This window comes from Balaenoptera ricei, chromosome 1 (assembly GCF_028023285.1).
Source record: "Balaenoptera ricei isolate mBalRic1 chromosome 1, mBalRic1.hap2, whole genome shotgun sequence".
NCBI lineage: Eukaryota > Metazoa > Chordata > Mammalia > Artiodactyla > Balaenopteridae > Balaenoptera > Balaenoptera ricei.
In genome coordinates, this window is record NC_082639.1 from 103,670,340 (window position 1) to 103,684,314 (window position 13,975).

Here is a 13,975-nt window from a genome sequence, read left to right on the forward strand (position 1 = left end):
GTGTCTAAGAGGATTATGGCTAATAATACATGTAAGGGGTTTTGCATAGCACCTAACACATAGAAAGTGCTCAATAAAAATTTACTCATCAATATGCGTAAGTATTTGAAGACAGTATGTTCTCTTAAGTAGGCTAATCCACCCTGAATCTTTTTCAACAAATGCTCTCTTCCTAGAATATATACAAGTAAACGCCAATCAAGCCCAGGTGAAATGATCATAAATTCCAAATTAGTGGTGGCTTACATAAATGTGGTGTCGCTCTTTTCTATTATCTGTGTTAATACTTCCCTCCATTTGTATAGCTAATTGAGAGCTGAATGTAGTCTCCATAAAATGTTAGCGCTGTAATGCCCAAGTGGAACTTATTTAAGGAACAATTATGGCTAGAAAATGGTCTGTAAAAATAGCTCCCGTCCTTGCATCACATTGCTTGTTCCCAGCGGTGCCTTCAAGCCTTCCTGACAAACAAGCCTGCCCTCCTGCAGACCCAGGAGTCTATTCTGCTTCACACGCCCCAACAAAACTGCCAGCTGAGGTCTAATTGCAGAACCTTCATTACCAGGGATGATTGATACTATAAAAAGAACCCAGCTGAATTTTTCACATCCTGCTGGGTGAGCACAAGGGCGGCTTTCCTGTTCCTGCGCCCCGCCCCCCTCCCCCCACCCCAGCAATTATCCCTGGTACCTGTGTGGTCTGGCCTCTGCAGGAAGCTCCTAGCAGTTGACAAATGTTACCTCCCTTCTGCTCGGATCCTCCCTCCGCAGAAGGCGGGCTGATGACCATGATAGATAAGCCTGGCCTTCCTTCACAGCTGCAGACAGGATCTTCATTTCTTAACCTCCCCACTTAAGTATCTTGCTTAAGGTCACCTGGAAGTGTGAGACCAGAGAAAGATGAGACATTTCTCCTGTCCCCGTAGGCCTTTGTGACAGTGTATCGGTGACTCTATCTGTAAATCAGCCTTTTCCAGTTACATTCTTTCTGTTAGTCCATCAACAAGCATGTGTAAAGCTCCTACTCAGTGTTCAGTACTGAGTTAATGACAGTGAAGGGAGATATTCAGAAGCAAGAGGACACTAAGGAATTTAAAATCTAGTTGGAAGGCAGAATTAGGCAGGACTGCTCCTGCTTCTATAGCTAATAACTTTAAGAAGAGAGTGATTTATGCAAATTTTATATGAAATTTATGAAAAACCTTTTTTCCATCTGTGTGTGTGTGTGTGTGTGTGTCTGAGAGAGAGTGGGAAGGAGAGAGAGGACAGAGCACATCTATCTGTATATCTCGAAACAAAAAGACAGAAAAAGAAACTTCTGGAAGGATGTTCACCGAATAAGTTGCATCTCTAAGACCTGCGTAGCAAAGTGCCTGAGAGTGTAGTCTCTGAAGACACAAGGTACATTTACATCCCAATTCTGCCACTGACTGTGTTATCTTGTCCATGTTATATTTAGCCACTCTGAGTTTCAGTTTTCTTAAAGCGGGATAGTAATTGTTGTATCTCATAGGGTTCTCATCAGGATTAACTAGAGCATTGTGTGGTGCCTGGTGCCTGGCATTTAAATATAAGTGCTCAATAAATGTAACTTACAGTGATAAGCTATTGAAAGAGAAGAGGATGGGAGGGGAAGCCTTAGAAAAGGCAAGACTTGAAAGGGTCTCTGGAGAACAATGAAGATTTGGCTAGCTAGAAGGGAAGGCTGGGTGGGGCCGGGGGTGGGGGGGGGCGGTGTTTTCAGGGTTAGGGAAACATTCTGAGCAGAGGCAGAGGCAGGAAGGAGCCTTATTTGTTCTCCAAGAAAGAGAAGGCTTGTGTGAAGTGAGAAACAATGTTGCATAAGAAGGGGACCCGAGATAGTGGAGGGCCTCAGGGATTTTGGATGCTGTCCAATAGGGAAAATAAAGCTCTTAAATGTATTTGAGCCACAAAGAATCTCATCAGTTTAGTGTGTCAGAAAATCACCCTGTCATTGAGATGAAAAAGTGAAGTTAGAAGAGGAATAGAGGCAAGATGGTGGCTAAGATGATGTGATTTTTAATTTTCCTTACTCCCCCCAACAAAAATAGGGATGACCACTAAGATAGTAAAACTACCAGACTGGAAGGCAGCGAGGGAAGACAGTTCTAAGAGCCAGAAAACCTAGAGATTACTATTAAGTACTCACCTTCACAAGGAGGGGATTTCATAAAGGTGTAAGTTTGACAGACCCAGCTGAGACTGTAAGGGGGGGCTTTCAGGCTCCAAATGGTGGTATAGTTGGCATGTGGCCAACTCCCCTTGAGAGGAAGAGTCAAAGCAAAGAACACTTTTCTACAAGATTTCAAAAGAGAAGTGCTCTGAATGGGTCATTGCCCGCCCCAACATTACTGAGAGACAGGAAAATAGAATGTCAGGCCAACAGAGGGTTGGTGCATTAATGTTATGTGAGTCTAGAAGCCTCGTGTGAGGAGGAGGGAATGGATGGCCATGGGAGCAAAGGTTAGACCAAGGTGTCCCTTCCTCCTGCCTTCCTGTCAAGTAAAACTCTTGATAAAAAACAAAGAAACAAACAAACAAACAAAAACAGTGCCAAGGACAGAAGTATGGGGACTCAGGCTATGCGGACAAGATCGTCTTATGAGGAGGCAGCAATGGGAGATGGTCAAACCCAGACTCTGATCTATTGATTCTATTCCCTGGGGGGCCATCTCTATCCTCCTTTAAATCAGCAGGAATGACACAAATAAGAGGCTGAGTTGAGGCTTCTCTCCACTAAGGGCACATAAACAGCCAAATAGCTGACACCTAGAAGCCAAAATGAAATTGCAGAGAAAAGTACCCTGATAGCTGAGGAATGCAGCCATTAATAAAAGAAAGGTAATAAACTGAATTATTCATACTAGATGGGATAGACGGATTTTAAAAATTGAAATAGGTATAATATATACAATCAAAGAGGGACAAATAGTACATTAACATGAATATAACAATTTTTAAAAAGATCAAATAAAAATAGTAGGTAGGAAAAATATAACAGTTTAATTAAGGAATTCAAAGAGACAAAAAACAGAATGGCTACAAACAAATTTGAACCAGTGAACAAAAGATTAGGCTGAGGAACTATCTCACTAGGCATCAGGAAGAAATCAAGTGAGGAAAAATAAACTAGAAAAGGTAAGAATAATGAAAGCAAAAAGTAGGGACTTCAACAGGAGTTCCAGAAGGAAAGAAAAAAGTAAACAGAGGGAGACGTGGTAGACTGTAGCACTACACGATCTCCAATGAGCCATACCTCTCACAATGGAGAGTTAGGCCCCCCTCTCACACTGATGCTGAGCTTGATCATGGGCTTTACTTTGACCAATGGGGTATCCATAAAGCAAGTAGAGATGTAAGTACATGTGCTGGGGGCACATGTGATCATGTGAATTACCCTGACTACTTTGACTAATGTAACATCGGTAAACTTGGAGCAAGCAGAGACTTAAGAAGCACTTGTGTACACTGTCCTGACCGTGTGAGGAAGCCTAGTCTAGCCTCCTTGAGGATGAAGGACCCCATGATGAGAGAGGCCTAGTCATCCGAGCTGTCCAGAAGAGCCTAGTTCCCTGGATTCCCTTCAGCTGAAAGCAGACATAGGAGTTCGAGACATAGGAGACATAGGAGACATAGAACCGCCCAGACAACTCAGAACCTTAAGAAATCATTGTTGTTCTTTTAAGCCACTACGTTTTGGGGTAATTTATTATGCATGCAGCAATAGATAATTCATACGGGAGGTATAGATAAATAATGACCCAAAATTCCCAGGGTAAAAGATTTTAGACTGAAATAAAAAATATTTGAGACTGAAAGGCTGATACAGTGCAAAAAGGATAAGAAAAAAAATTATCATCTAAGATTTATAGTGGAATGTAATAACTTCAAATTCCAAAAGGCAATTCTAAGAGCATGTAGAAAGAGAATATATATCTTACAAAACAACATGAATTCACTTGACATCAGATTTCTAAATTGAGACCCTGAAATCAAGAAGTCAATGGAGTATTATTTTCAAGGAGAAAAAAAGGACTTCTAACATAGAGTTAAACTATCCCATTTAAACATGAGGATTCAATAAAGATATTCTTAGGTAAACAAGGCTACAGGAACTTTAACACACAAGACACACTCCTAAAAATATTCCTGGACCAAAAACTAATGAATTAAGTTAACAACTCAAAAAGTTAAATATAATAAATAAAAACAAATGTATTTAAACAAATATATATAATATATAAAAACAAATATATATAAAAAATATAATGAAGAAAAAAATCTTTTATTTGAAAAGATTTATAAGGTAGACAAACTTCTGGCAAGAGTGACGAGAAAAAAAAGTGAGATGATAAAATAAATAAAACAGAATAATGAGGAAAAAATACCTAAAGACACATCAAGGATCTTAAACATAATCAGGGTGTCATGAAGATCTATATGATAATAAATTTGACAACATAGATGAAATTGCAGTTGGGGGACTCCTCAGGCAAAATTATTGAGGCAAGAAGAAATAGAAAGTTGGGGGCGGCGGCGGAATAGGCCGGGGCAGGTCGCACTCGCTGCCTTCTACCCTGAAGAGAGACGCGGGGGGAGGCGGGTGTGGAAAGCGGCTCTGCGCTCTCCCCATCGCTCCGCTCGCGCCCCAGCGTAATGGGGGCCACACCCTGCCCCCAGCCGGCCCGGGATGGGGCGCGGGGCATGGTTGATGCTGGCTCAGGATGGATCAGACTTGTGAATTACCTAGAAGAAATTGTCTGCTGCCCTTTTCCAATCCAGTGAATTTAGATGCCCCTGAAGACAAGGACAGCCCTTTCGGTAACGGTGAATCCAATTTTTCTGAGCCGCTTAATGGGTGTACTATGCAGTTACGGACTGCCAGTGAAAAATCCCAAAATGCTTATGGACAAGATTCTCCATCTTGTTACATTCCACTGCGGAGACTACAGGATTTGGCCTCCATGATCAATGCAGAGTATTTAAATGGTTCTGCTGATGGATCAGAATCCTTTCAGACCCTGAAAAAAGTGATTCAAGAGCTCAGTCGCCAATTGTTTGCACTTCCCTGAGTCCTGGTGGTCCAACAGCACTTGCTATGAAACAGGAACCCTCTTGTAATAAATCCCCTGAACTCCAGGTAAAAGTAACAAAGACTACCAAGAATGGCTTTCTGCACTTTGAGAATTTTACTTGTCTGGATGATGCAGATGTAGGTTCTGAAATGGACCCAGAAGAGCCAGGCACAGAGGATGAGAGTATAGAGGAGATCTTTGAGGAAACTCAGACCAATGCCACCTGCAATTATGAGCCTAAATCAGAGAATGGTGTAGACGTGGCCAGGGGAAATGAACAAGACAGCACACCAGATAGTAGACACGGTGCAGTCAAATCGCCATTCTTGCCATTAGCTCCTCAAACTGAAACACAGAAAAGTAAGCAAAGAAATGAAGTGGATGGCAGCAATGAAAAAGCAGCCCTTCTCCCAGCCCCCCTTTCACTAGGAGATACAACCATTACCATAGAAGAGCAATTAAACTCAATAAATTTATCTTTTCAGGATGATCCAGACTCCAGTACCAGTACATTAGGAAACATACTAGAATTACCTGGAACTTCATCATCATCTACTTCACAGGAATTGCCATTTGTAAGCAGTTTTTGGTACAACTTAAATATATGCATAAATGTATATATACAGGCAACTTAAAGGGAAACTATAAAAACCAATTATAACTAATTGGTTTTTGGTTGTTTATCAGTTCACAGATGAAAGCCTATTGCTAATGATAAGCTCTTTGGGGAAATTTTACTTTGATTTAAAAAATTTTCCTCTATTGTATGAGTTTGGTTCTTTTTTGATTTTTCCCAGTTAACTCTCCATTGAGGACTGGCTAAGAGTTAAACTTTTAAGGGCATTTGATTGAGTTCAGATTTAAATGTTCAAGATGGAGGTATACATTTGTTTAGCTTTTTCTTTTTTAGTGGGCTCGGCTTTGGTTTGCTGGTATTATGAGTACAGGTGAACCAGTTAATTACCTGGAGTCCTGTTTCTGCATAAGGCATGGCTTATATTTTTAGTTGATGGGGTGACTTTTGCTGCAGGTTGAAATGCATTTTGGGTAAACATTCAGAGTAGCTAAATGAGAAGGCCTTCTTGGACATCAGTCAGAATTTAAATTAGGCTAATTTTCCTGAACTACCTGTTCCTGAACTAAAGCATCCTATGCTTTAGGTAACTACCACCATCAGAGTAGGCTCTTGAACCTTTCCTAGTTTTAAATTTTGAAGTGTATATAAATGTGTGGTATGGGTGTATGTGTATATAAATGGAAAAAAATGTAATTTGAGTTACTCAATAGTGCTACATACTACCGTTAGATTGTGGTAAATGATAAAGTTTTTTAAAAGTTTGATCTTATGCAGAATTTTTTGACTATTCCTAGTTGGCTAAATGATCAGTTGACTTTTCTTAGCCTCAGTTTAATCACCTTTAAAATCTGATTGTTTTAACTTGGTTGTTAAAAGATTCCTTTCAGCTTTAAATATTTGATTCTGATTTTGTTTCTGTCCAGACACATTGTCATGGTCACCTGTAATGTCACCAAAGTGGATCCCATTTCCTCCCAACATACCTCTGAAATACTATGTAAAGATTAAATCAGAGAAAATTCTATGGTGTGTGATGATAGTTTTGAGTGCATTAAACATTCATTTTACTGTAAAAAAGGAAAAGAAGAAACAGAAAATGGGAATCAAACACTGTAAATTGGGCTTCCCTGGTGGCGCAGTGGTTGAGAGTCTGCCTGCCAATGCAGGGGACACGGGTTCGAGCCCTGGTCTGGGAGGATCCCACATGCCGCGGAGCGACTAGGCCCGTGAGCCACAATTACTGAGCCTGCGCGTCTGGAGCCTGTGCTCCACAACAAGAGAGGCCGCGATAATGAGAAGCCTGCGCACCGCGATGAAGAGTGGCCCCCGCTTGCCACAACTAGAGAAAGCCCTCGCACAGAAACGAAGACCCAACACAGCCATAAATAAATAAAAATAAATAAATTTAAGAATCCCTTCTACTTGCTCATTGAATAAAATTTAAAAAAAAAAAAAAAAAAAAAAAACACTGTAAATTAAAATAGTCATCAAAAGCTCTCTGCCTAAACACACACATACACACACACACACACACACACACACAAAGTAAATTTTACCAAACTTTCAAGGAATGAATAGTCACTATCATCAAAGATGTTCCAGAAAATTTTTAAAGGTTAAAAACTCCCTAACTCATTTTATGAAGCTTATAGGAACCAGGTTCTAAAACTGGATAAGAAGTACAACAAAGCATCTTCTATACCAGTAAGATCCAGCTGAAAAAATAATATAAGATACTATTTATAATAGCCAAAAAGCAATAATGGAATCTAAGAATTAACCTAAGAAAAAAGAACTTGACCAAGAAAAAATTTAAACTCTATTAAATAACAAGTGAATTTGCATAAATGAAAAGATATGCCATGTTCATGGATAGGAAAATGCAAAATTATAAAGAAGTAATTCTCCCCCAAAACTATGTACCTAATATAATCTCAGTAGTACTTTCAAAATAATATTTTAAGATACTAAATGTTATATAGAATAAAGGTCTATAAGTAGTAAAGCAATTTTGAAAATAATGAATAAATGGCAAGAGGGAGGCATGAGAGGAGAGAAATAGGAGAGGGCTCACTATATCAGATATTAAGTTTATAATATAAAGCTGTAACAACACTATCCACAGATGAATGGATAAAGATGATGTGGTATATATACATACAATAGAATATTAGCCATAAACAAGAATGAAATAATGCCATTTGCAGCAACATGGATGGCCCTAGAGATTATCATACTAGGTGAAGTCAGACAGAGAAAGACAAATATCATATGATATCACTTATATGTGGAATCTAAAAAAATGATACAAATGAACTTATTTACAAAACAGAAACAGACTCACAGGCATAGAAAACAAACTTAAGGTTACCAAAGAGGGAAGCGGGGGAGGGATAAATTGGGAGTTTGGGATTAACAGATACACACTACTATATATAAAATAGAAAAGCAACAAGGACCTGCTGTATGGCACAGGGAACTATATTCAATATATTGTAACAACCCATAATGGAAAAGGATCTGAAAAAGAATAGATATATATGTGTGTGTGTGTATATATATATCTATTCAGTTATATATATAACTGAATCACTTTGCTGTATACCTGAAACTATCACAACATTGTAAATCAACTATACATCAATAAAAATAATAAAAAATAAGGCTGTAACAATAAAAATATTGATATACTGAAAAAAAAAAAAACTCAGTGAAGGTAGACTGGAAACAGTGGGATCAGTTGCAACCTTGGATGATTACAAAAGTGCAGGCAAAGAATGATGAGGCTTGGCATTATCCTGGTGGAAGAGCAGTGGGAACAGCACAGCAGGGGTGGGGTGGCTATGAGGTATATGTCATAAAAATGTCAGGAGGGATTTCTGACTGGATGGATATGGGGGTTAAGGAAAAGAGAAGATCGGGTTGTGTGGCAGGAGTTGAGCCTGGCTAGATAGACCAGGGATAGACTGTGTAGATCCTTTACAGGAAGTTAATCTCAGAAAGGTTAAGTTTAGGGGCAGCAGAGAGGATGATGAACCAGAATAGAAGGAGACCAGTTAGGCTAACTGGAGAAACACCCATTAAACTGTTACAATAGTCAGGTTGAAGGACTGAACTAAGACAGTGGGAATTGGCAGGGGAAAGGGGAATTAGAGACAGGAGATATTTAAAATGTTGAATCTGAGTGACTTGGTAGATTAGCTGAAAGTGGATGGTGAGGGAAGGGGGTGGTTCAAGGAAATTGAGTTGTCTAGCTTTGTTAGGAGGTAAGTGGCAGCAGCATTAACCAAGATAGGAAATTTGAGGTGCACTGTTTTTGCTAGAAATTAATCTAATTTTGAATATGTAAGTATGGATGCTTCCAATTACACATGTCCAGTGGGTAATTAGAAATGTAGGTTAGGGCTAAGGATGTAGAATTGAGAATCACCAGAGTTTGGGAATGTAACTGAAGCCATGGATATGCCTAAGATTTCACAGAAAATCAATATGGAAGGTAAATGTCAGGTGGTCGAGTTCTCCAGGAGACTGTGGTCTAAAGGCGGAAATTAGTTCTGCCTTTCAGAGGTGCAGGGAAAAGTGAGAGTCACATTTGGCGACTGTCAGATCACATCTACTCTCTGTGGTGTGTTTTCCTCACTGACTGACAATCAGAACACAAAAAATATATGCAACACATCAAACAGACAAATCCACTCTGCGTGGATCTGCCTAAATATTTAGACACAGCCAGGAAGTGACAGAAATTATTAAGAAATTGAAATTCCAATCACTAAAGGTGATCAGTGAAAGAGAAAACATCTCTCATTCCACCTTGACTGATGATCTCATTCGTCATCAGACCAGTGGTTGATTTGTCACATCGAGAATGGGGAAAGGACAGTTCAACAAATGTGGAAGGTTCTCTATTTAACTGATTGTTTATACCTCATCCCTTAATTCTCCTTTGGTGAATTTTCTTCTTATGACGTCCCAACACAAAAGGGTAGACTGAGGAAGTGAGCAAAGGGCAGGGCATAGGTAGGGTTAAAAGGATATTAAATTTGGCATCAGTAGATTGAGCTCAAGTTCCAGCTCCACTGGTTACTACCTGTGTGACCCAGGCTCCCTGAACCTGTTCTTATCTATAACATAAGAATATTAATTCCTGACATACCTACCTCACAGGGCACATGAGAGTCAAGAGCTAATGGATGCCAGTTTTCAAATTGCATTCTTCTGGGTTCCAGGCTTCCTCAGTGGTCCCTCAGAAGTCACAACTCCAAGGGGAAGGGAGGGGAGGAATTACCCACAGGGGCAGGGCTCTGAAGTCTTCTGGTCTGGCTACACCAGAGCAGCTCTACTTTTATCTGCTTTATATCACGAGGTGCCAAAGGAGATTTTGTTTGAGACTATGTATCTACTGCTAAAAACATCCTTGAAACTCACTCATACATATGAAAGGTCCACACATAAACATGAACTATTATCATTAGAGGGTAAATTCACTGCCCTGGATAAATGTTGGATGAAAAAGAACATGTATCTGAAATTAGCTTTTTGGATTATCTGTGCTCTGCAATTCTGGTATCCTCTCTTGAACTTCATTATCAGATAATTAAGAGTTCACTGGGTGTGAATTTTTATTATAATAATTATAACTTGGCTCCTAGTACTGCCCTGAATTACATCTCCTATGACACTCCTGACTTATTTATCTTGATTACATCTGTGGACGGGGTGCTGGGCAGCTGGGCGAGGACTGTTACCATCTTCCATTTTCCTGGTTTAATCACGATTCCCCATCCTGCAGCCCAGGAATTTCCTCACTCTGCAGTGAGGAAAGGCTGGGACACTGCAGAAACACCATTCATGAGAGCAAACTGCCCCCCACCACCCAGAGTTCCTGTGAGAGAACTCAATTTCCCTCCAAGTTTCGGCACATTATTGCACACCATTAGACAAGGCTCTATCACAAGGGAGGGTACCAAGGTTGAGAAGCAGAGCTTAGGTTTTCTGCAGGCAGATCATTAATGACTTCCCTCTGGTGTGTCTTAATAGGATTCCCAGGAGCTCAGGCTCTGAATGGTCTGTAGTGCTGATCTGCTGAGGAAAGGGAAATGGGTTAACAAAGGAAAAATTTCAGAGCTGCTCTAGTTTTCAAAAGAGCCGCATAAATCCTGATTGGTTTAGTGACCATGGAAGCTGGAGGTAGTTAATTATTATTCATGGATAAGAATATCAAGTTACCCACAAGTCTCTCCTTTTCAGCAATAACATCCAAGCAACGCCAGTCAGAAATAAAGGGAACATTTAATTTAAGAAAGCTCTTAAATTCTTAATTATCTTAGCCTCTGAAAACGGCAGGCCTTTCAATCAACATCTCTCGAGGCAGTAGCTTTTGTAGTCAACTTTTTCAAAAATCTGCTTCCACCTCCTCAGGGATGTGTCACACAGCAGCTTGTTCTCTTCAAGTGTTGCTTTCTCTAATGCCACCTGGACATCCAGCCAGGACACCAGGAGGAAGCATTGCAGGTTTTTTTTCCATTTCTTCTCAACCCGAGAAAAGGGAGGATTGGAATAGTGTTTCCTAAAGTCATGTTCAAGACCTAGGTGGCCTCTGTCACAGTAGGAAAATGAGAAAAGTTTGGGGTCTCTAAATGGGAAGCAAGGAGATCTTATGGAGGCTGAAGGGAAATTCCAGAATCCTTCACTGGCCCCAAGCTGGAGTAGGAAAGGGACGCAGAGCCCTGTTGGCCCCTAGAAGAGCCATAGGATCCCAGCTCCCATCAGCTTGTTTCATAGAGGTGAGAACAATGATAACTAAAGGGTAGGGAGCAAAGAATATGGTCTACATGTCAGAACTCATTTGGGAACTTCCAGAACCTTACCAGGAACTGCTGATTTCTTCCTCAGATAACAGAAGAACACAAGAATTGCCATATGAGCCCCAAACATGATCCACCCAGCCTAGAAGTTGCTTTATCATGAAAACCCCGGAGGTATATTAAGGGAAGACACGCTGGCCCCAAAGCCTCAAATCCCAAATATTTTCAGTGTCCAGCATGAGCATCTCTAAGAGCAAAGTCTCCATAATTCAGGAGAGCTCTTCTGCAGTGTGGGCCGAGGAGAAGAAAAGGAAGCAGAGAAGAAAACCAGTCTTTGTGGAAAATCTATCTTGTACAAGCCTCTCTGATAGGTGTCTTTACACTGAGCACCTTTAAGGCTCCCAACAACCTTATGAATTAGATATTACTAATCCCAATTTTTTAAATGAGGGAACTGAGAATTGGAAAGGTCAGGCACTGTGTCCAAGGTCACATCAGTAATACGGGGTAGAACGGAGTTTCTCTCTCTCATGCATTTCATTCAATTAACTAATTGCTAAATCCTATTGGTTCTGCTGCTTAACTGAGTCTCAGATCAGTCTCTGGTCTGACTGACCGGTCTTATTACTATGAGTCTAGTTTAGTCTGGACCATTGCAATGACCACTTAACTGGTCTCCCTACTTGTCTCAATACCCCTGCCTGTCCCCCTGTCCCCACCTCTGGGCCCCCACGTCACCCTCCACTGGCCATACTTTCCCTTCTAAAATACAGAGCTGATCCTATTACTCTATGCTTAGAAGCCTTTCATGACTCTGACATCTACATGATAAAGACCCAACTTTGTCTTTGTGTGACTTACGAGCCCCTCCGTGGCCCGGCTCCTGCCAGCCAGCTCCTCCAGTCTCTTCTCTGGCCACACCTATTCTAACCTTAAACTCCACATACATTAAGTTCTCTTGCAATTCTCCAACATGCTGTTTCATGTCATGGTACGTGTCCCTGAACTAGGATGCCCTTACCACCTACCCTAGACTGTCTTGGTAAAGTCTTTTTGCTCCTTCAAGTGCCAACTCGGAAAATCACATCCTTTGGGAAGCCCTGATACCCACAGGCTTAGATGCTCTTCCTCCAGGGCAGTAACTTATAAACAGGTCCTTTATAGCAGTGATGACATTATATCATAATTGGCTTTTTAAGGCTATGTCTGTATCCTCACCAGACTGAGCTTTTTGTGGACAGGAATTGTGTCTCTTCATCCATTTACCTCTTGTATTTAACAGTGTCTTGCCCATAGGAGGCACTAAATAAGAACTTGTCAAATAAAATGAATTGATTGATTAATGAGGGGAATTTTTAAAAACTCAGAGTGAAAAAAATGAATAGATGAAATTTTAAAAAAACAGGTTATCTGACTCAAAAGCTGCACTATAAAGGAATTTTGAATCATTACTAGAATGTTAGATTTCTTCTGTAAACGCAGAAGGAACAAGAAAAATAACTATAGAATAAACTTGATATGTAAAATTTGGATTTAAAATAGACAAGGTAATATTATTACTCATTTCAATTTGCAAAGAGTATACACAGAACTGTGATAAATTATATCATGTAATATAGTTTTCAAAGGTTATTTATATATTCTACTTCATTTGAACTTAGTGGCAACCCATGGGGTAAAACAGAGGAGGTATTTACTACCTCCATTTTTCAGGTGAGGAAACTAAGGATCAAAGAAGAACTAAGGACACATCCAAAGTCATACAGAGGCAGAGAGAGAACAGAACCCAGGAATTCTGAATGCAAGTTTAGAATTCCTCCCTCGCTACGGATGACCTCTGATAGCAGGCTTTGATCATTTGACTGACAGTGAAAATGTACTATGATTTTCTAGTCTCCTATTCTGACAGACTTCTTTAATCCCTTTCAGACAGTAGGCAATTGGGTCCCATGCCCCTCAAGACCCAAGGCAGATAAATTCCTTCAAGGTCAAGATTCTACTCCCTTAATCTTCCTAGCAAACAATTGGCACTGTGATTGATTCGGTGACCTCATTGTCTCAAGCTTTAGAGTCACCTTTCTGAAGACTGTGGCCAGAGAGGGTATAGGCAGGGCAAGGACAGAGCAAGGGTGGGAACAGAGAGCAGAGAGGTAGTGAAGGGATATAGAAGGAGGCAGACAGACCTAGGGTGTACAAATTCTACCTCTACCTACTCACTTTTCCATATAGATGTCCAGTTATTCCAGCATCATCCAGTGAAAACACTTTTCTTTCTTCATTGGACTATTAATAGTGCCTTTGACTGTATAAATGGTCTATTCTTGGGTACTCTAGTTGGTTCCATTGATTTATTTTTCTTTCCTAATAGTACTCTGTCTTGATAGTGTAACTTTACTGTAAGTATTGAAGCCAGTGTAAGTCCTCAAACTTTGTTCTTTTTCTGCAATTCTTTGAGCAATCTAGGTTCTTTGTATATAGATGTGAGAGTTGGAGAAT

General features: G+C 40.3%; 1 protein-coding gene across 1 annotated transcript; it reads left to right on the forward strand.

Annotated features, from left to right (window-relative positions):
• Positions 1-4,744: 4,744 nt before the first annotated feature.
• LOC132351531 (histone-lysine N-methyltransferase, H3 lysine-36 specific-like) lies at positions 4,745-5,730 on the forward strand. The gene is given in 2 exon segments (XM_059901366.1): positions 4,745-5,033; positions 5,036-5,730. Coding segments are annotated over 2 exon segments (984 nt in total).
• The last annotated feature ends 8,245 nt before the right edge of the window (positions 5,731-13,975 follow it).